The sequence below is a fragment of the Lissotriton vulgaris genome, chromosome 4_1, assembly GCF_964263255.1.
Source record: "Lissotriton vulgaris chromosome 4_1, aLisVul1.2, whole genome shotgun sequence".
In the NCBI taxonomy this organism is placed as follows: domain Eukaryota; kingdom Metazoa; phylum Chordata; class Amphibia; order Caudata; family Salamandridae; genus Lissotriton; species Lissotriton vulgaris.
Genome location: NC_141691.1, coordinates 773,155,771 through 773,179,681, shown reverse-complemented (window position 1 = coordinate 773,179,681; position 23,911 = coordinate 773,155,771). Strand labels below are relative to the sequence as shown.

Sequence of the window (23,911 nt, the reverse complement as noted above, 5' to 3'; positions counted from 1 at the left end):
AAGCAGTTTTCCATCCTGGCACCTGAAGATATACAACTGATGATCAGTCAGCAATTGGATATATCATTCAGGACTATTTTTTTCTGCGTATACAATAATACCTACCCTTCCGGAAGTAAAAGTTTTTGCAATACTGGTGACTTGTTTACAGGTTCACTTAGCTAATCCACCTTCAATGGAATGAACAAGTCACTTACCTTTGGTAATCCTCTTTTTGGAGGTTACTTTATTTCACTGCAGATTCCTCACATTTAGAATATCCCCAGCTATCAGACTGGATGCAGAGATTTCTTCTAGCAGTGCTTCTGCACCCTGGTAGGTGGCACGTGTGGCACTGCACTGAACCTTCATGGCTCCCCAGAAATGATGGAGTGGAGTCTCATTTAAGTGCCACCCCTGCAAGTTGACGCTAGTTCCTTACAGCTTTCTTCTCCCATGCCCGTAGAGAAGAAGCGTAAAACAAACTGACTGAGACAGTGTGCTGATCATCTAACTTCGGACCTTTTAGACGTTAAAGTGGCCACTTCACAGAGAGGGGAGTTAGGACAGCAGTGAGGAATCTGCAGTTAGAGATGCCACCAGAAGGGGCATTACCAAATGTAAGAAACATGTTCATCTGAGGAAAACATCTAATTGCAAACTTCTCACCTTTTAATTGGATACCACAGCTGTGGACTTACACCATGAAGACATGCTGGACCAGGTTGCGAAACAGCCCTCCTTGTGGACTAGATTGTCGATTAACAGTAGTGCCAAGTAAACGTATGCATGGATGCCGAAGTAGCAGTCTGGAAGATGTCCAACACCAGAACACCCCGAGCCAACACCTGAGTAGCAGCCTTGGCTCTGGTGGAGACCCAAGGCACTCAAGAGGCTCCTTTCCTTTTGACTGGGGAATGGCATGTTTTTGTGCACAGGACTAACAACATAGACTTGGTATGATTCTGAACAGTGTTTTATTCTTAGTGCCAGAAAAGCAGATAAAAAGATGCTCATCCACGAAGTGATCCTTAGTGCATTCTATGTAAAAGCTAAAGATTCTTTTAGAGTCCTACTGAAAGCCTCTCTTCCTCAGAGGGTGTGGTAGAGTAAAGAAACGCACGAAGAGTGTTGTACTTTCCACATGGAAGGGCAACACCACCTTCAGCAGAAACAAAGCGGGTGTCAGGGAAGAAGGTGACATGTGATGGTAGGAATGACAATCTGTAGCTCAGTGACATGCAGAGGTGACTGCAATGAGAAACTGTGTCTTAATGACCAGCAATCTCAGTTAACAACTGTGCAAAAGGTATGCATATCAAGATTGCAAGGACCAAGTTAAGGTCCCATTGGTGCATAATGAAGGGTATAGAAGGGAACATATATGGGAGCCTGTTTAAGAAACGCATCACACTTGAATAAAGACGGTTGGTCAGGCAAATGTAGAAAGGTTGAAAGAGGGGACAAATAGCCTTTAACGGTGCCCACGCCAAAGCCTTTCTGAGCCAGTGACAAAACAAACATCAGGCAGCTTGGCCTAAAGTGGGGAACCTCATTGTCTCTGCACCAGGCCAAGAACTCCGCACAATGACTACAATACATTTATTTGATAGATTGATGCCGAGCCAGAAGGAAAATATATACAATCACGGCAGGCAGACCAAATCCACACGGTTGATCCAACTTAATCTCAAAGCACTGAGCTATAGTTTGTGGAGATTTGGGATCTGGACCCTGCAAGGGCAGCTAAGAAAGGAGATCAACGCAAAGAGGTTGGTGGATGAAAGGGCAAATGCTGAGGAAGTGAAATTTCTACGAACTCCTGGCTCAATGTGAGGCTATTAGGATGAGTTAGCTCAGTCTCTCCTGATCTTCTTCAGGACCCATGGCAGAAGTGGCACAGGTGGTAAGGCTTACAGGAGACCTGAGCCCCACTGTAGGCAGACTACATTTCCCAGGGAATCTAGAGACAAACTCAATCAAGCAGACACTACCCATTCTCAAGGGTTGTGAAATGGTCTACCCAGGGGATGTCCTACTGAGCTAACGTGCCTTGAACCATCTATGGATGCAGATGCAATTCATGTCCACCAGATGTTGTCTTCTGCAGTCACTCTCCCAGCACTTAGTGACCTAATCAAATGATTGATTGCCCATTTTAGAGATCTCTTAGAGATCAAGCCGACACCAGAGTCACAATGCTTCTTGGCACAGGATTTGAAGCCCCAGTCCCAGAATGGCTGCTGTGTTGTCCATTAAGACTTAAACTGGCTTCTCCATGGCCTCCCGAGCCGACCAAATGACAAAGTTCCAAAATGCTGATGTAGTGCCTCTGCCACACTGAAGACCAAAGGCCCTGAACTCATGTCTTCTGTAATATAGAATATTTCACAAATATCTTTCAATTTCCAATATAGTTTGAACTTGATGTATGTATTTTCATGTATTTGTGGTATTATCTATAGAGACAATAAACAGTCTTTTCTTAAATGTACTGACATTCCTTCCCAGATCACTGTAAGGGCCCCTCGTCGTCTTCAGTTTTTTCTTTCAAGGCATCTCAAGGTTCTTTATATTTCCTCCTGCATGCTGCTCAGAACCAATCCCTCCGTATTCCTCGGTCATACAAGCAAACCTGAACAAAGCATATGACTATCTTGTACAATCACTTGAAAACTACCTGTTTCTGCACAATCAACTAAATCCAACAAACTCATGCCTTCACTCTTGCTGACACACCATCCTCAAGCAGGTCTAGACACCTGGGCATCAGTTCCAGTTCTTCTTCCTTTACACCATTATCCACAATGTGATTACCCACACCTCCCCATGCTGCACTTATCCTTGTCTTCATTACTCAGATTTCCACCATCCTGCCATCTGTCCTTTTCAAACTCTCAAACTACAACAGCAGATCTTGTCCTGACCCACATTTTTAGGCCTAATTTCACACACACTATCATCACGCTACCTTTAAGTATATCTAAGGCTTTAACCTTCTGACTTTTTTGTGATGTTTTAATGATACTCCTGTAGTCTGCTTTTCACCTAATAAGTTGTTTCCATTTCCAAAGGCCTTACTTTGACTAAACCTTTATCACTTAACATAATACTTCCCCTGTACCTAGCAAAGTTTACCTCTATGCTCTAGCTCATTTTCAATTTTATACAGCCTTCTCCAGTTGCTCTTAACCTGCCATCTACACACATGTTGATTATTCGATCTAGAAGCTGGAAAGCTGCTGGGTCGGGAACGTAACCTGCATGATATACAGGTGTGCGGTTGTGTACCCCTGTAGTGAGTGCCTTTTTTGATGGCCCTGCAATGATGTTGATCTAGCTTGTGTGCAGGGACCCAGGCCTGTCCATGGAAAAGCAAGGACCATAATCTGTTTTGTGATCTGGAGGGGTGCACCAAGTATGCCCACATAACCAACATGGGACTACTGGGTCCAGGTCCTGGGTTGATCACATAAGCTATGATGGTAGTGTACTATATTTTATTGATTGGTAGTTTTGACTAGAGCTTTTTCTTTGTCAAAGTAGAGTGCGGTTTACTGACCTCTGTTGTGTAGAGGTCTGCTATAGTGTGACCTACAGATCCTTGCCGACATTTCATGTACCTGTTGAGTGCATGTATGCGCGGTGGCTGGGTAGCACAAGTGTACTAAAAAGATTCAATGTGTTGTGAGAGTGAGTGCTTGGACCAGTTGAATCCATTTTGAATGGCCCATGGGGTAGCATGACACAAGATAGAGGAGGACACAGCATCCCCATACAGCATAGTCTACAGACTATTTCTGTGAGTGTGGCGACCCAAACACTGAAGTGAGGGAGGATGGAGACAGGGCTTCCTTTAGAACTTCCATGAAGTCCTTGTTAGCAAAGGCCTGCTGATTAGTCCTTCTTGAGAGCTACAGTTTGGTAGATTGTAAGGATAAGGAGTGGGTCAGTAACTTAAGTTTGGTAAATGTGAGAACATTTCTAAGCAGGGGCTTCCCTTTGGTCTGTCCCTAGTTACAGCTTCAGAAAGTCTGATGACAGCAAAGGGCGGAGATATTACACTTTATTGTGCCCTTGTTTTGAATACTCATGCTTGGAAACAGCGCCTTTGCTACCAGTTGTGAGAACAATCAGCTTGCAAAAAGGCTGTGTGTGCAAGATAGAGGGAAAATTACATTTGGAGGGCCAATCCAATCCGTTTCTGAAACCTTAAGACAGTCCATCCATGTACCCGGTCGGGAAAATGGGTATAAACGTCTGACACACACCACCACATTTTGTTCCAGTTCCAAATTCTTCATAATCAAGGAGGAAAGTGCTCTTCAAGGCACTCAAAAATATGCTGCTGTTTGACCAGCTGGTGTGTATATGACAGCCCATTGCCTAGAGGTGAGAGGACAACACCTGCAGGAGGACAAACTGCCAGGATACGGCCAGTATCTTTCCAGCATAAACCGTGTGGTAAAAGACTGGTGCGGTCTCTGCCTGATGTCTGGACGGACACAGAAGAGAAGCCTTTGTAATGGAACTAGCTCTAATCCTAGCAAGGAGACTGCAACTAGTGAATTTGAATACTAGCTGGATATCCAGCCCTGAGGCAGCACCTGCCTAGACTTAGAGCCTGTCTACTCTATGCCCCCAGTCTGCTCTATGCCCCCACCCCCACCAAAAGGGATCTGACGAACAGGCTAGAGGAGTCTGGCACAGAGTCCAGTAAAGCTTATGTTTCTATTATTTCTTGGCAAGATCATTATTCTCAGGAGCTTTGAGCAGAGACTGTCGGCTTCTTTTAAGCAAATTAGTTGACAACATGTAGGGGGGTGGAGTAGGAGGCTCTCAAGGCAGTGACATATGGGGAATGTCTGTGTGTATTAGTGACACTAGGAGCCGTCTGGAGGCACAATTGACTGGGAAGGATGGGGAGTTGGCAGACCTCCAGAAGGAAGCTCCTGTCCGGGGGGAGACGTGAGTGGCGTTTCTGACTGCTCAGAGTACAATGAGAGAGACCTGGGATAGACTAGATTGATTGGGGCGGCGTGACTATTGTCAATTGCTACAAAGGGAAGGTGATAAATCTGGGCACCTTCAGGGCACGGTTAAGAAGGAATGCCTACCCACCTCTCCCCGCGGTGATAATATCGCTGAGACGCAAGGACAGCTTGGTTGATGGGACACAGACGAGTCTCAGTGTCCTCCTTTGGGATCATCTGGCAACTGTAAATATGGAGGTGGAGAGCAAACAACTTGCGAAGACCGGCCATTTTTTGGATGGACTGATAGTTTCTCAGGTGAAAAAGGAAAAGATGAGTGGACTGAAGGGGGAGCTCCAGGTGCAGGAGCTACAGGAAGTGGTCTGGGAGATACCACGCTGTAAGACGCTGAGCAGTGATGGGCTCTTGTGGAATATTACCAGCCTGTGGGGTGCTGGTCCCTCGCTTGTTGGAGACCCTAGGGAGGCAAAAATGCCTGCGAAGGCTCTTGCAACCAGGCTGCAAGGAGTGGTGGCCCACTTAGTGCACAGTAACCAGTGCGGTTTCATGCCAGGTAGGGGGACCCACATGAACTTGCGGAGGTTGTTAAATGTGATGCATTCTATAGCTGATAGAGATCTGAAGCCTGCAGTGGTAGCTTTAGATATTGAGAAAGTGTTCGACACACACAGTTGGGAGGTACTACAGAGAATGGGATTGGGACAGATTTTTCTGTCCTGGGTGTGACTGCTCTATGCCAGTCTTGTTGAACGGATTTGCACTAGACATGTGGTGTCGGAGTATAAACTGATTGAGAGGGGTACAAGATATGGTTGCCCCATGTCGCTGCTCCTCTTCACCTTGGCGATGGAGCCATTGGCACTTTGACTCGGCCAAGACATGACCAAGGGAGGCCTTGAGGTGAGGGGGTGGGGGGAGGGGGGAACACTCATGTTGTCTCACTTTATGAAGATGATGCATTCATTTATGTTACACGCCCAGAGAGGTCATTTGGTGTACTGCTCCATATCATGGATTAATTCTGTGTGGTGCCTGGCCTCTGGGTCAACAAGTAAAAACAGTGCTATCTCCCTTAGCTGCGCTGGCATGTGCGGATCCAACTAGTCTTCCTGTGGGGGAGCTTACCTGGGAAAAGGACCACTGATACAGGTGGCGCATACTTCTGAGGTTGGTTACTGCCTCAATATGGGTAGAGTTATTGAAGACCTAGAAGCAGCAGTTCGCTTTTGCGTTCACCTGCCACAGTCAGTGAAGGGCAGAGTGGCCGTTTGTAGAATGGTGTTGCTGCCCCGGCATCTGTATGCTTTGCAGAATGCCATGTACAGTATCCCAAAATCCACATTTGGCAAACTGAGCAGCCTCCTGGTGTCCCTTGTGTGGGCTGACAAGAGGAGCAGAGTACAAGTAAACATTCTGAAATTGAACACAGAACTGGGGGGCCTGAGGCTGCCGGACCTGCAGCTCTATTCGTTTGCGAGTCTACTGCAGTACGCAGCGCTATGGTGTGCACATGGCCAAAATGGGGGGGAGGGGAGGGGAGACCCTTCTGGGGAAATGTGTTGGCAGGGCAGAATTTCCACATTATCTCATGCAGGGTGCTGGTACAGTGTGAGACTGCCCTTTTACTGTCTGGTAGGTGGGGGGCCTGGGAGCAGCAGTCACTAGGGTGTTGCGTAGCGCTCCATAAGCTTGGTTGCTGCCCCTCCGATGGCGATCCCCCTTCAGGGTTATACAATCAATGATGGATCTCTCATTGTGGTTCATAGGGGAGCTGCACCATGGCCGCTGACTTGTATCTGAATGGCTCTTTCCTCACCATCGGGGAGGCACGAGACCTGTTTCAGCTACAGCAGGGACAGTGTCAAACACGCGAAAGTGTCCTGATCAGTCTGTGAGATCTGGACAGATTTTCCTAAGCCAAGCCAGTGGAGTCTCAGACATTGCGCCTTCTATAAGAGGCCCCCGGCTCAGCTTTCGGTTTAACATCCTACATTTACGCAGCTCTTAAGGGAGATCGTCCGACTGATATGTCAGGGGTAAAGGCCAGATGGGTTGATGACTTGCCTGAGCCTCTTTCTGAGAGCGATTGGAGTAGCACCTTTGCTCATGTCAAAGAGGTAGCCAGTAATGTGCAGTTCAAACTCTGCAATGTTTACATAGGATTAATGGGTCCCAATCTGCTGCTTGCCCTCTATGTGGGCCGACTCCGGCATCCTTCCTCCATATGATGTGGGAAAGTAGTAAGTTCCAGGAGTATTGGGGAAGGGTCGTAAGCGCCCCGCAAATGATCCTGACTCCTAAGCAAGGGGCCAAAATGAGACTCAGGTTTTCCCTCCTAGGTCTGTTGCTATCTAGGCGTTGTACGGCTATCCATTGGATGCCGCCAGGATCACAGACTGCTCAGAAATGGATGGCAGAGTGAGATTTGGAGATGTGGGGGGATATGTTGGACAGTTTGGCTGAGGTGGAGCTGCCAGTGAGTAATTGCCCTAGTGCATCTCAGGATCGGGAGCCGGGCACATCAGATGCAGGCATTTAGGGGACTGCATTCAAAACTGAGTTAGAAAGTGCACATGCGGATGTGTGGGCGTTTATAGGTTGGTCGCAAATTGCCGAGTGAAATGGCTCTCCACCGGCTTTCTCTGCCATCCTCCTCTCTACTTTTGTATGAGGTGGAGGTGCCTTGTTATTAATAACCCCTGCCGCTGCTCAGTTTTTTAATAGTTTTTATTTTTTTCATTTGGTCATTGTTTAAATGTTTATAATACATGTTTTGCATGATGGCCAACTTTGCTGCTCTTGAAATGCTTTCAGTGGGAAGGATCCTGTGCTATTCTATTTTATTTTTCGGTAATTGACTCACTTTTATCAGGCAAAGCAGTCAAAAATGTAGAAACACATTTTATTATTACAGGAACATTCTCAATGGTATAAAATAATTGCATTGAGTAAATGAATGGAAATAGTTTCCTTTTTTCAGGTGACTGACTTAGTACAATTTTTTTTAACTTCATTGTTAAAGCCAACAAAATGTACATTTTATTTTCGAAGCCAAATAATTAACAATATTTGGACGAACTGCAATACGCGGATAACATGAAAACAAAACTGAGGCACAAAAGGGACTGCAAAATATGAGGCGAGATGGTGCTGCCACAAGCATAATTTACATGCACTACATCAATAGTCTCAAGTTTTTACTCAAGCTTCATATCAACATTTGAAACTCAGACAACGGGGATATTAAGCTTCTGGCGTGTCACATGCTGTCAAAGTCAGGGCATGCAGTAAAGGCTTTTCAGAAGACTCAACAGTCCCCGTTTCAAATACAATGCAGGACATGAAACTTGCCAAGCACGCTAAACTCCCAGCAAGTGAAATGCAACAGGATTTTAATTTGAAACTGGTGACTGCACTTTGGAAAGTGATTGTCCATTTTACCTCCAGCCTGCACACCTAAAATGGCGGAAAACTTCTCATTACTCAAACTACCCTTAGCCATACTCTGGCGGCTATAAGTCTTTACATTCTATGAAGGCAGATGCACAGGGGAGAAAAGGATACAGGAGAATTTCATAGGCATTACAGGAATAATGAAGGAATGGAACAAACATGGAAATCTGTGATGCCATCACCACCTTTGTGACAATCTCCCTAGAGAAGTATAAATTGTAATTATGATTTTTTTTACAGATAAATATGAATGTATGGCTATAACCCTTGTAGCATAATACTTGTTATTTTGCAAGTTTACATAATTTTATAGAATATGAGATTACGAATATTTAAATCCGTCAGAAATTAAATGGTTTTGCTGTTTCAAATGCTGAATAGGAGTATTGACTATCACTCTTCTTTGAGAGCCACGTTTCCAAGGCTACATAAATTAAGTTAACAAGGCAAAACTAGTGCCTGCAATCATCAGCAGAAAGAAACGGATGACTTTTTAATTCTAAATGTGAAATACATTTTTTGAGCCAGGGGAGGACATTTTGGAGAGGGACAACAGAGAATCTCTGCTTCCAGTTTCGATTCCTATTTCTATTGGCCCTTCCGTAAGGCCATCAAAACATTTTTATTCCTTATATAACAATCTTGTTGCCTCTGTTTTTTGCCTCCAGCGCCGGGACGCCCCTTCGCTGGGGCAGCTGCGCGCTTTACAAAATTACTTAATAATAATAATAATATTCAATGCTCTCTTAAGTTCCCTACTTACTCCATTTCGGTATAATGTTAAGTAGACAATCAATGCCATTGTTACAAAATACTTGTATGTATTAAATCTGGGGGGAGATAAAAGAAACACTGCTGTGTTACGTGGAGTGTGTTAGGGTCATGTTGTTCGCGGTGATTTTGAGCGCCGGCTATTTTACAAACATACACAACAATACAGAGAGCACATTTTTTGGCACATGAAGTCATAAATCAACAAATACCTGATGTCATGTGTAGTTGGAATGTGAGAAACAAGAACATACTAACATCAGACTGCATGATATAAATTACATAACATGAATCTTGCAATCTATCCACAACTTTACATATACTCAATGTTTGTGCTGGGAAAACAGCTGTTAATTTTTCCCAACATCACGTAACTCCAATGGCTTCTTGTATCTCCTGCAGTAGTCTGCTTGCAAACTGCCCATGACTGCTGCGAATCAGAGTGGGAGGGCTCGGTTTTCCAACCTTTCCAAGGTCAGTAAAACTAAGGCCTCTTTGATGTTAGTGACTCCGTAAGTGTCATGAAACTGCAAGACAGTGGTAGCATGCACTACAGATAGGTTATCACCATGCCCACTGTTAGGGGGAGACAGGAAAAGCCACTATCAACGCTGTCAAATCCAGCCAGGCAGTTGCATGCAATATCCACTCATTGAAAAACCTTCGCTCCAGCTCTCCTGCAAAATCTTGAAGACTTCAGGCCATTGATCTGGAGGGAATATCTTAACCAAAGTCTCCCATGTTGATGAGGAACAGGAAAGAGTCTTCTCCCCGGTATCAGACGTTTCCCCTACCAATCAGCACAGGTGAGCACAACTGAGTTCATCAACAATTCAGAATTTTCCACGAGAACAGGGAGCAAGTTACATGGCAACTAGCATTGTGGTGTAATGATAGGAATCTGGAAATACATGTTTGAATCCACGAATAACAGCGATGCACTGAAGCAATGGCCAATATCGGAGGACGAGAGCATCAGCGTATTCCTAAAAACATTACTGAAGTTGACAAAATGGCTCCCGTCCCTAGACTAACGCATCGCATCTCACTGTAAATAACTAGTCATTAAAATTAATAGGAAGACATCACTGTGTCCAATAATAAAAAAAATCACAAGGAAGGTAAATAAATGCCAACAAAGTTCTACACCATGAATAAAATCTATTTAGCAACTAAATGCGAGAACATATAAAGAAGCTGCTGGGTAGATTCAGTTTTAAAACATTGTTCACACAGTGATCTACACCTCGCAGCTTCAACTTCAAGGAAGCGTTTATTTTGGTCAACTTTGTTATTTTTTATTTTGGATCACTCTGCTTTATTATTCTTTCGTTTTCCTCGTTAATATTTGCTGAGTAACAGTGGCGACACAAAGGCAAAATCCCCTACAAATGGCAACAAATGATGTATTACAGTCTATTAGCATGATTACTTAGCAACAACATTCATCACACCAGGTCTAGTCTTAATCAGAACTCTTACTCAATGATGGAGAATGCTCTCCCTCGAGCAGTGCCACAGCAAGCATCTCTTCAGTGCCCTGCAGAAGCTTTAAAGAGGAGGTGTTGGCGGTGGACAGAGGGCCCAAAGTGTGATTGCTTAGCGTATGCGATCAGTTGTGATGCTGTCCCTGCAGCCTGAGGCTCTGGCTCTGCTGCAGAGCCACCAAGGCTTCCAGGTGGCAGATCTGGTTGTCTGCTGTGTTAGGATTATTCACATTGTGTCTACTCAACTACATTCTTGGTGGATAAAAACCATTACACAGACCTCAGTGCGACGCAATCATGATTTTTAAAACAATTTTAATCCTATAGCAGCAAAAGCTGACAAAGCTTTGCTCCCGGAGAGGAAAATATGCATTTTAATTTCATTACTATGAAACACTGTGCAGTGTAGTAACAGTGCATGCACAAATATGTGCTTTGGGAAAAGCTCCCAGCTGTGCAGCGGCTGCATTCCTGTGAGTGCTTTAGTCGTTCATCCGTGTTAAGGATTGACAGAATCAGAGTTTCTATTCCACTGAGTAAATGTCACCACTGCTGTCCATTGTAGACTCATGGACAGGCTGGGATATGCCTTTTCGTGACAAAAGGGTAGGGAAAACCACACACCGATTGAAGCACTGTGTCTGTAGTAGCACATTGTCACATTTCTAACAACTTCCAATGTTTCGATTTAGTTTGGTCCGGTTCCATTTGTGTCTTTGTACTGCAATCATTTTCAGACATTATCTTATTGTGTGCAATGTAATGGTATTGAAATAGCTTCAACAACAAGTGCATTGAGCTTGATGTTATTACACAGTCACTAAACTACTTCAGTTTCTAAAATGATCACAGAAATATTTGTGGAGTCACAATAAACAAAAATGAAGCCATTTATTGTTACTACTTCAACTTTATAATGTTGTATATTATAAGTGATTTAACACTGCCGATATAAGCATGACTAACTCTTGGGTGTGAATTATGTTCAACATTATTCTCAATTTAAGGGTGTAAAAATAAAATCACAAAAACGTATCTCTGCCAATAAATACTCAAGCCGCTTGACAGATTATTTTGAGTCTCATGTTTTTCAGTATGGGGTCCAATCCAGGACAGGTGAGAACGTGAATGTGGTCCATTTTTTGATTTGCCCAGGGATGGTGTCCCCCTTCCCACATTTAGAAGTATCCTTTCCCAGTTTCAGTGACGTGCCAGAACTAGTGTTAACATTTCATGCTACTCCCAGGATCTCATTACTGCCGCACACCAACATCAACTGCTCAAGTCTTGGTGTGTGGCGTGCCTCCATGCTAGAACATTTCTGCTCATTTCATTCACACGGTTGGTTCATTCAAAGAGGGCATTAATATGCAGATTGTCTATAGAAATGAAAGGACAGCTTTTTCAGGTGGGAATTATATTCAGACTGGAAGATATAGGTCTATTAGTGAGATGACATTTACAAAGTGAATGCAATTCTGAGATAGCTTCTGTTGCGCCAACATTATATTTACAAAGCAGCTTATAGGGTTATTTATAAAGTAAAAGGCTTCCAGCAAATTTGTTCCTATGGACTGACCAGTTCATTTCCAAATTAGTGGTGTAGCAGAGAGTCATCTCAGATCCTTTCCCGTTGATTTATTATTTAGTTGTCCTAACTTGACCAAGTGTAAGACCCAGTTTGATGTGCCCTTGTCCAACTGCGTTTTAGTGTGTGCTTGTATCTTTTGTGCCTAATGCGGTTGGTGATTTTTGTAAGAGGTTTTGTCCTATTTTGTTCATAGGTGCAGGAGGTTAGCCTAGAGATTAAGGACTGAAGCAGCCAACAGCCATGTTCTGAGTACCGATATGAAACTGGCTCTCAACATATGAAAAGAGCAGGTCTCCCAGAGATCCGGTGCCAGACTGGAAGGGATTGGCTTCATTTTAACATGTGTTGGGCCTATAGTTCGAGACCTTAACTTGAAGGAAGGCTGGAACTTTGCTGTGGAAGGCTTATAGTGTAATGCAGAGGGCTCGCTAAATAAAGGGTAGCCACTGTAATGTTCCTAAAGCAGAACACAATGTGGTCCTCAGTACGAGTATGGCTCGTGTGTTTCTACCTGCAGGCAGACGTTGGAATAGCCTGCGTGCATAGTGCAAAAGTGCATGTTTCAAGAGTGTTACAGCATGTAACCCTTGAAGGGAAGCTTGGTCTGGGAGGAGTTGTCATATTGTGTTTGGAAAAAATGGAAGCAGCTGAGTTGGACTCATTGCTGAGTGCTGGATCAGCGCCCTTGGTAAGACTTACAATCTTAGAGGTCTTTCCCTGATAAGGAAAGGTGCCTTTCATACTAGTCAGGATAGAATAGGGGCTTCTACTGATGGTAAGAAAAGAACTGATCGTTTGGGGCTATTTCAGTAATGAAATGGATCAAGACTCTCAAATGGATTTTCATTTTGTTAACTCCATTTGAAAGCAGGAGCGTTAATTTGGCCATGTGGCAAGGAATCTAGGGGACAGATTATGAAAAAGATGATGTCCTTCAATTACCTGGAAAAAAAACAGTATGTTTTTGCAGTCAAGGTCGCCTGTCAGCTGTGATCACGGAGTCGGAGGAAAGATGGTATCCTGTATGCTTTGTTGGAGATTTGGAATAAAGAACACATTCTTTGCAGCACACCTCCATAGTCCTTGTCAATTATTTGTAGCACCTTGGAAGATCTCAGGGCTAGCCACACCACAAGCAGGAGGCACCAGAGGAGGCCCTGGAAATACAGAGTTTGCATACTGTCTCCAAGCAAAATGCAGTCGGGTTTTGAAAACAGTTTCAACCATGTTACGAAAACAGAAATTGGTGAAGTGGGGCAGAGACACCTACCTAATTAAATTGGAGAAGAGTGTGTATATCTAGAGGCAGGGTACTCTTTGAAACGTTCTGCAGTGAAAGTAAAGTCAAATCTAGTGCAGACACAAGGAAACAATCCCATGGAGCATTGAGATATCCCATACGCTGAGTTCATGCCTGCATGGAAGTAACCTCATGTTCATGTGGGCCAATATTCACAAGAGGTGCAAGGCTCTTTCAGGGTTAAAATATGAAAATTCAGCTGACCAAAAATAAGAAGTTTTTTTTGCAGTATACAGGCATAATGGCACGCCATGATTTAGCCAACCATTATTATTAACTTAAAGAAGCAAATACAACATGTCAAGTACTATGCAAACACATAAAATCCCATTAGAAATGCTTTGAATGACTAAGAAATCATACAACCACTTACTCGCCAATACATTTTCATATAGATATTTTCTGATCCTTAATTTGAAACACTTAAAAAAGATTAACACAACTACCAAATTGTAACTCAATCAAATATTCCTCTTCACATATACTTAACACCACCAGTCTTCTCACTAATCCCTCTTCTCACTAATCCCTCTATATATTTTTTTCTAAAGGGTACTTTAAAAACTTAACACTACGAACAAGGAAGCTGTATCTACTTAGATTTCTGAACATGTTTTGGAATTTGAGTCCTGCACCCAACTACATTTTACTGGGTATTTTATTTTTTTTTGTTTTTTAATTGTTTTAGGTGAAATGCATTATTTAAGAAAGCTCGCTCGATTGTTTATAATTCGATCAGTAAAATGTAAATTGATACTTGTATAGCACACTACTCACCCGCAAGGGTCTCAAGGCGCTTGTACGAATACCGCTGTGGAACCCATTCTGGCTTTCCCTGTGAGGCGTCTACTCCTGAGCACCCCCAAAGGTGGAGGCCAGGCATCCTTAGCGTTGTGGGGGCCGTTGTGGAGATTAAGCAAGCTATTGCCCAGAGTTGCAGAGTGGGACACCAGGATTGGAATAGGCACCGAGGCGAGAATTATCAGGCCCATGGAATTTTTGAGCCCAAGACCCACCGAGGCGGGGAATTGAACCCTGGTCCCAGGCTAGACCTCTGCATCAGGGTCTGCCGCTCTAACCATTGAGCCACACTTCTCCAATCAGTACCATTACCAAACTTTTTTCAGTGGTACCCAAAAAAGTAAAACCATAGGAAGAGGTGTAAAAAAAATCTGACCCAAACCATTATACCTTACAATTAAATAAACTCATGAAGAAGGGGCGTGGCTTGGACGCCGATCGGGATGGCGGCGTGAGCTCGCAGCTCCGCGCGGAATCCCGCTAATTCTCCTGTTCTTCGGGACCCTAGGCGACCCGTAGACGACGTTCCTGCCCTCTGAAGTGTAGGGGGACAGCTGGACGCAATCAGGGAGTCGCTGGGGGACTGCTGGCCCCGAGGAGATCGAGAGAAGAGGCGGCCGAGGTGTAGTCCGGGGTGTGAAGAAAATGGCGGCGAGGAGGTCGGACGGTCCCTAACCTCAGCCCTGAGTCCGGCTGTCACCAAGTTGCGGGGGACCCTGCACCCGGCTACCCGACGCACTAGGATTGGCGGCGCAACGCCCTGAGACCGGGGGGCGCTGCCCGATTCACCCGGGAGATCAAGGGCTCTCGTCGGCCACCGCCCTGAGACTCATCCTCCCCCCACAGGCCCAAGGGGGGCGACGGAACGGAGCTCGTCTGCCTGGCCATTGCTCCTGAGACCGTCGGCGGGGACATAGTACTGCCCGGTGCCTGGTGGCCGGCACGGACCCACGGGCGTGCCGGCAGAACGGGTGACCGGACTTGTGACGCAGTGCCCTGACATGGCGGCGATCGGAGGGCCGATGCCCGGGAGCCGCGAGGGGGACTCGGCGACGTCGACCCGGCTGAGTGAGAGTCCCTCCCCGGAGCTTGACCAGGAACAGCGGCTGAACCGGCGCTTGGATGCCATCCTTGAGGCGATCACCTCCACTAAGGAGGCGTTGCACAATGACATTGCCCAAGTGGCCACGGGCCTGGGGCTGCTACGCGCGGATCACGCGAAGCTGGCGGATCGGGTCAAGGATCATGACCAACTGTTGCTGGACCTGAAGCCATCGGTGGTGACCGCAGAGCACAGGATCACGGACATTTTGGCCCGACTGGACACTTTAGAGCGGAGGGCGGAGGATGCCGAAGGCCGCAATAGGCGGAACAACGTACGGGTCGTAGGCCTGCCGGAACGGATTGAGGGGGAGGATGCGGTGGCCTACATGGAGAACTGGTTCCGCACTGTGGTGGCGCCGGAGGGGCTTACTCCATTTTTCACTCTGGAGCGAGCTCACCGGGTGCCCGCCCGCCCGCCGGGGCTTGGCCGCCCCCCCCGACAGATGGTGGTACGGCTCCTCCACTACAAGGACCGAGATCTCCTCATCCAGCGGGCCAGGATGTCGGGCCCTTATGAGGTGGAAAACAGCAAGGTAACGATCTTTCCGGATTACACGCAGGCGGTCCAGAAGGACAGGGCATCGTTCCTTGCTGTGAAGAAGGAGCTCAGGGAGGAAGGCATCCAGTACTCCTTGCTCTACCCGGCCAAGCTGCGGATAATCATGGATGGCACCACACACTTTTTCCAGACTCCGGACGAAGTCTGGCAATGGCTTGAGTCGTACAGAGCGGGGACGGACAGGACGCACCAAAGTCGGCGAGACCAGCCCAAGCAGCCCCGGGTGCGGCAGTCACAACGCATCAGGTCCCGCAACAGGCGCCAGCGGGAGAAACGGGAGGCTCAAATGGCGGCGGAGAAGAGGGATGCACTCGCAGCGACGGCTGCCATTACAGGGTCGCAACAGAACAGTGAACGGGCCGAAACGGACTCGGGAGGGGAAGGCAGCAGAACAGGAGAGGAACTTTCGGAGGCGGAGAGCCAGAAGGGGCCGAAAGTGACCCCACAGACTTCGGATGATATTTTCTGCGGCTGAGATAGACTTGGGACTAGATCAGGACTTCATGGTAGGGGGATATCCTGTTGCTGGGGGGCGGGTTGCCGGGTGGGGGAGCTGTGTGTTTCGGAGGGGATGAAGGGCGGGACACGGGCTCCGCTAGCTGGGGTCGGCGGCGACTCACCCCCCCTAGGCCCTTAAGGTCGACTGTGGTGGAGACCACAGGGTAAGTGTGTGAGTTGGATTAAGGTTTGGATGGGGGCGGCCATTGGGTTCGTGTGCTCTGTCCTGGGGTGTGGGGTTTGGGGAATGTTTCAGTTTTGGGGTTGTTTGGGGGGGGGCAACTGCATTGGGGGGGTCATGGACCGTTGTTATCTGATTCGGACTGTACGGGATTGGAATGGGGACATTACCTAATTTGAAATGCCTAACGTGGAATGTCCGGGGGCTGCGGACTATGGTGAAGCGTCACAAAGTACATGCATACCTGGTACGCAGGGGGGTTCAGATAGCTATGCTCCAGGAGACTCATCTCACCAAAAAAGAGTGCGCTGCCTTGCAGAAAAGATGGCGGGGCCAGGTTTTTGGCACCACTTACTCAGCGTACGCCAAGGGGGTCTTGATCTGGGTGAGGGCGGGGGTACCCTTTCAAGTACTGAATCAGGTAGTGGATCCGGATGGCAGGTTTGTAGCGGTGGAGGGGAGGTTATATGGACGGGATGTGGTTTTCTGTTGTGTTTATGCACCGAACACTGACCAAGGCCGATACTTTGATAGCCTCTCGGGGTCCTTGGCCTCTTTCCTGGCGGGTCCGATAGTGCTAGGGGGGGACTTCAACTCGATCACGGATGTGGCTCTGGATAGGTCCCATCCCCCCCTAGTAGACTCTCCTGTGCGCAGGCTGGCCGCGCACAGGAAGGACTGGCAAGAACGTTGGGGGTTGCTGGATGTCTGGAGGGAGAGGCACAGGGGAACCAGGGATTACTCCTTTTATTCGGCTCTCCATGATCTACATGTCAGGATCGATTCGGTGCTTTGCGGGAGCTCCCTAGCCCCATTGATTACCCATGCGGAGTATCTTGCTAGGACTATATCCGATCATAACCCCCTATTGGTGCATATTCAGTGGCAGAGGGAGCGCTCAGTAATACCAACATGGCGGCTTCGGCCGGAGACGCTAGAGGATTCTGTGTTCGACGATGCGGTCCGGCAAGGCATTGATAGTTATTTCGGTGTGAATGAAGGAATGGCGACGAGTAGGTCTACTGAATGGGATGCAATGAAAGTGGTGGTGAGAGGGGTGTGCTTGGGCAGGTTCTCGAATGCTCGGACGACTGTGCTGAATGATCTAATGAAAGCGGAGGAATCTTTGAGGGACTTGGAGCGCCGCAGGCCAACTAGGCCAGGTTTACAGGCCCAGTTATTGGAGGCGAAGGAAGTGGTAGCCGCGGAGACGGAACGTTTGAGATGTTATGACTATAGGCAGTACATTATCAGGGCACACGCAGACAGGGACAAGGTGGGTACCCTCTTGGCCAGACTAGCTAACCCGGAACTTAGGGGCTGCCCGATTCTCAGCATTACTAATGCGCGGGGAGAGATGGTGTACTCCCAGGCAGCTGTATTGGACCGCTTCAGGGGATATTATGAGGACTTGTACCGGAGTCAGTTGGGTGTGGGGGTTCAGGACATCGTGGAGTACCTGGGGGAGAGGCCGCTTCCGGTCCTGGACGAGGAAGACGCGAGGGACCTGGGTAGCCCAGTCACGCTTACGGAAATTCGAGTGGCTATCAAACATATGGCCCGTAATAAGACGCCCGGGGTGGACGGACTGCCAATCGAGTTCTATCAACACTATGTGGACGCTCTGGCGCCCAGGCTGCTGGTGGTGTATACGGAAGCCTTCGAAAAGGGGGCTTTGCCTGGCTCCATGCAGGAGGCCTTGATAGTACCGCTCCTTAAGCCTGGCCGGGATGCCGCGGACGTGAGGTCTTATCGCCCGCTGTCCATGCTGACGGTGGACTATAAGATCCTGAGTCGCATCCTAGCCACTAGACTGGCCCCGCACATGACGGGACTGGTGCACAGGGATCAGGCCGGGTTTATACCCACGAGGAGCACGGCGATGAATATCCGCCGCCTGGTGGGAATGATGGACGCCATCTTGGATGGGGAGGGAGCGCCGGCGGTTCTGTCCGTGGATATCGAGAAGGCCTTCGATAGCCTGGAGTGGCCTTTCTTGGATGGAGTGCTGGAGAGGTTTGGCATGGGCGACGGGTTTCGAAGGTGGACGAGGGTCTTGTATAACTCGGCAACGGCGAGAGTTCGATTGGGCGGCCTGGTCTCTGCAGCGTATCCGGTGGGCAGGGGAACACGACAGGGATGCTCTCTCTCCCCTCTGTTGTTTGCCCTGGCGATGGAACCCCTGGCGGTCCATGCGAGGTCAGGCGACCGATACGCGGGAATAGTGAGTGATGGGCAATGGCATTATATTTCGCTCTATGCGGATGACCTGCTCCTGTACCTAGCTGACACCTCGGGGGCACTGGTTGGAGCGATGGATCTGTTGTCCGAGTTCGGCCGGCTGTCGGGCCTTAAGGTCAATTGGGCGAAGACCTGCGTGTTTCCGCTGAGAGCGGGATCGCCGGCCCCTAACAGCGACTTGGGTGTGGCATGGGAACCCTCTTGCATCACCTACTTGGGTGTCCGCATTTACCACTCGGCTGCTGACCTTTTGGAGGGTAACATTGGCCGTTGTGTCCGGTCACTACGGGGTAGCTTGTCTTTCTGGTCGACCCTCCCGCTGACGGTCCTGGGCAGGATAGCACTGTTGAAAATGGTGGCGCTCCCCCGCTTCCTCTATTATTTCCGAACGCTGCCTGTCTGGATTCCCCAGGGGGTGTTTAGGGAACTGCGGTCAATGATTACTGGCTTTCTATGGGGGCATGGCCGTCGCAGAATAGCCCTGAGCACGCTGCTTCGCCCCAAGCTGGAAGGGGGCATGGCCGTGCCCGACTTTGAGCTGTATTATCTAGCGGCGCAGTTGCAGGTCCTAACGCAGAACGTAGCCAGGGTGTTCCGGGGGCCGGAGGAGGACCGGGATCGGGGGATACAGCGCCACGTGCTGTCATATATCATCATGCAGCAACGGCTCGAGTTACGGGCCCTCTCCATGGAGGAGCGGACGCTCCGGCTGTGCTGGCAAAGGAGCCTTCGGAGAGCGAAGGCATCGCGGCCTTATGCCCCGGAGATCCCGATCGGGATGTTGACGGCTTTGCCACACGGAGGAGATTGGTCCCCGTTGTTGGAATGGGAGGAGGCGGGGTTGCAGGTGGTGGGTGACTTGTACATAGATGGGGCGTTGGCGCCGTTCGAAGTGCTCCGGGACCAGTTCGGACTGCCTGAGGGGGGCTTCCTCCTACATGCGGCAGTAGTGGCTGCCATACAAAAGCACTGGAAAGAGGGGCTCCTGGAACCCACGACGACTATGGCGTGCCAATATGTGGTGATGGCGGCCGGTACGTTCAAGGCTGTGACGTGCCTCCATAATAGGATGCTGAACGAAGGGCTGGAACCACTCCATGGGCTCAAAGCTAAATGGGAAGTGAGCGTTGGTCGACCCATACCGGATACGGCATGGGGCCATATCCTGCGACGCACGTGGAAGGGCACCAGGAACGCGCGCTTTCAGCAGGTCCATTTTTATGTGCTCCATAGGGCCTACTTAACTCCAGAGAAACTACAGCGGTACTTTCGGGTGCCGGATGCCTGTTGCCCCCGGTGTTCGTCCCTAGGGGCGGACATGGACCACTTGTTTTGGGGGTGCCCACAGCTGGGAACCTATTGGGCGGAGGTAGGGGAGCTCCTGAATGAGGTGACTGACAGGGAGGTAGAATTCGACATGGCGGCGTGCCTATTGCTCTGGTTCCCGCATACTAAGCACACCAAGGTGACAAGTAAATTCATAGATCTGGGTCTGATATTGGCACAAAGGGAAATATCGTGGCACTGGAAGTCCAGGGGAGGTCCCTCAATGCGTAGATGGAAGAATGAGTTGCTGCGGTGGTCTGACTGCGAGAGCGTGCTCCGGATGAAGCAAGCAGTAAAGTTGGGGAATGAGAAGGTACTGGATGCGGCGCGTGCATGGGAGTTAGTGGTACAGGCTTTGCGTGATGCTTTGGTTGAGGATGAGGACGGCGAGAACTAAGCCGCTGGACACCGCGGGGCGAGCACAGAAGTATGGAACTACGCACTGTAGTGGACCCATCCAGTTCAACAGAGTGAAGCGCACACCTTAGCAGTTGCCAGGGGGGGGGGGGGGGTTTGGGGGGGTTAGTTGTAGGGGGGTTTGGGATGGGCCGGAAGCCATTGGAGGGTTGCGGGTTGAGGCCTTGGAACTACTGGGACAGGGGGTATCGAGTGGTGAGCAGACTGATTGGGTGGAACGGCCTGGTACGAAGGCCCGTATAGCCTAGAGCAGTCCCCGGCAGGGGCGATTACATTGATTCCCACGGAGATGGCTGACGGGAATGTTGTTGCGGGTGGGGGGGTAAAAGCAGATACGTAAAACGACCTTCCGCCAGGGTCCCAATGGGACGTACACTGTGCTGTGTTCCTTTCGAGCGATATGATATGCCGCCCGGCCTCCGGGATGCGGGCTGAATGGCTGTGTACAACTGTGAACTGTCATTGGACGGGGGGAGCCCACAAGTGTACTGGCTGTTTACTTTTATCCTGTGGTCTATAACTCTGCAATAAAAATATAATTTAAAAAAAAAAAAAAAAAACTCATGAAGAAATATTATGCAGCTCCAGAATAGTGGCAGAAATAGCAATCGCAAAAAGGTTACCAATTGGAGTATAATAAATCACATCAGCAGGTGGCCAGAGCAGCTTGTATGCACAAGCAAAGAAGGCAGCCACGTTTAATACATTAAAAAAAAAAAACTGTTCTGTGAAGTAAGAATGGGAAGGCTCTTTCAGACAGACCAGAGAAAAGAGGGACTAATCGGACAGAAAGGTGAAACTGAGCTTTATGTGGATCTGTACATCTAACAAAAAGCAGAGCGGTTCTGCAACAACTAACATTGCTCTCTTTTCCCCAGGGGAATATTAGAAGCAGCTGCACTAACCCAACAGTCTACCTGCCTACTAGAAACTGCAAGATACTTATCATGTTTGCTCAAACTGTTGGAACAACAGATCACTTCCTATCTCCCTGTACAGGGTAGACAGACTAGGCTCCAGTATTGAATTTTGATAAAGAAATTTGACTTCTTTGGAGAAGTGGTAAACTTCTAATCACCTTTAAAATTAAACACTAAACAAAGACGCCACACTTTTTTAATGAAAGAAACTAATAGAACGCTGTAGTTAGAACAAAAGATTTTAAAAAGCTGTCAAGTGAAGGATCAAATTAGGAGACAACCAGATCGAAACTTTCTTATAAAATTATTTGTCAGCTATTAATATATTAATTTTATTTCTGGTTAAGTAGACCACCGGGTCAAAATCCAGATTAATCTCAGTAGTTGGCACTCAGCAATATACTAAGTGTGCTGGACAGAGATCCAGATGGAACAATGATTTCGGGCTGCACTCAGATGGCAACTGGGAGCACATAGACTAGGAGAGATGCACAAATCTGGTAGCAATTAAAAAGATCATAACTTATCTGTCTAAAATGACTATGTGCAATTTAACTTTCTGCTACACAAAGCTACGTTTTCTTACCATTGCTATTTAGTGTTTTCATTATAACCTCCATTTGGGCAAATTCATAGTTGTAATCCGGCTCTGAGGAGGCTTCGCTTGCGGCATCGAGATCACATTCAGTCAGGCTCGCCTCTTTCTCAAAGTCTTTTAACCAATCACGTCGCTTCCGCTTGGGCAGGTTCAGCCTGTTTATAGAAGACATTGGTCAACATCATAAAATTAAATATATAATAAAGGGGGCTTCTTCCAATTAATCTAGTCACAGATGCAGCCTTTTACCTAAAAAAGTGGTTGTTTCCCCAAAGAATCCGGTCTCCGTGCCAGAGCGGAGTGACAGAATTCACAAGAGTGCCGTTGACACAGGTTCTGTAAGTAATAAAAACAGGAAATCTGAGATATTTTTACACAGGTACATGAACTATTCATATAGACAACAAAGTGACAACAATAACATATACATCTCTAAACATTACAACACACTCATCTCTTTCAGAAGTTCTTCATGGGGTACTAGCCTGCAAAAAAAAGCAGCAATAAAATCTTCCTCAAGTTTGAAATTACATTTTGGTTCTCCAAACGTACCTGTTTCAGTAAATTCCTGTGGTTTTTTAACTGATATTAACAGCAATTTCAAGAACTCTGCCTTTAACATTAGCCAATGACAGGCAAATTAGGTGTTTTTGTGCTTTAATGTGGGCTATCTGCTTTCTCCTGTTAACAATTTGCTGCAGACTGCGCATTCTATTCTCCGTGTTGAAAAACACAAAGAACAAGTTTTTTACCATCTGCGACGCTCTTTCTGGTGGATACTATATTTCACTGCAGATTCCCTACCTTTAGAATATCCTCAGGTACCAGACTGGATCCGGAAATGTTTTCAGTTTAGCCTATGAGCGCTGGTAGGTTACTGGACCAGCCGTACTTGTTGTGTTGAGTTTCCTTAAAAGTTTGGTCCACGTTTCCACCAAAGCTTTTCGTGATGACTCAGTGGGCCTTTAATCTGGTCCTACCTTTTCTTATGTGTACCCTGTTTGAGCTGTTGCACACCTGTCCCCCACATCTCCTGACTCTGAAGATAGTTACTGTGATCACTTTAGCTCATTGCATGAGTGAGCTTCAAGCTCTTTCGGTACATTCGCCGTACACCACCTTCTTTCATTACAAACTGGTGCTTCGGATTAGAGCGGCTTTTCTACCTAATGTTGTAACTCTCCTTCGTGTCGGTTTAAACTACAACAAAGTAGAGCGACACACCCCAGTATGCTTTTTTGAGGTCCTTATTTCCACCTTGATATTAAAGGGAGATACCTTTATTTAAAAGGACTCTCGCCCACACATGTTTATGTGAAATGCTTCAACCTCTAGTCCTCCTCCGATCATGTAATACCTCATGTAGTGACCAAATGTAGGTGGCGATGCCGGGGGATTCCACAGTGTATGGGTAACAAAGTGGTCCAGCCGTCCATACTCTCCTATGGTGCAAGGAACACCCTAAAAAAGACATTTAATTGCCAGGCAATTTCTGTGCGGCTGAGAAACTCACCCGGAGAAGTCGGTCTGTATGACTGAATGTGTTTGCAAAGAATGCGTGTGAAACATTTTAACTAAAACATTGGTCAAATTAAAATTCTGAGTGAGACAATTTCAAAGGGATTTGATTGGTCCAGAAGAAAGGTGGGTTACCCTCTGGCAGTGCTTAATTTGTTAGCAAAGAAAAAAAA

General features: G+C 47.4%; 1 protein-coding gene across 1 annotated transcript in view; it reads right to left on the bottom strand.

The window, feature by feature from the left end:
• The window catches only part of KIF13A (kinesin family member 13A), a 762,232-nt gene that overhangs the window by 292,446 nt on the left and 445,875 nt on the right, over nucleotides 1-23,911 (bottom strand). The window contains exons 15-16 of the mRNA XM_086965110.1: nucleotides 22,470-22,556; nucleotides 22,209-22,375 (exon numbers count right to left, since the gene is read on the bottom strand). Of these exons, the coding sequence (XP_086821236.1) occupies nucleotides 22,209-22,375; nucleotides 22,470-22,556 (254 nt within the window). The remainder of the gene's footprint in view (nucleotides 1-22,208; nucleotides 22,376-22,469; nucleotides 22,557-23,911) is intronic.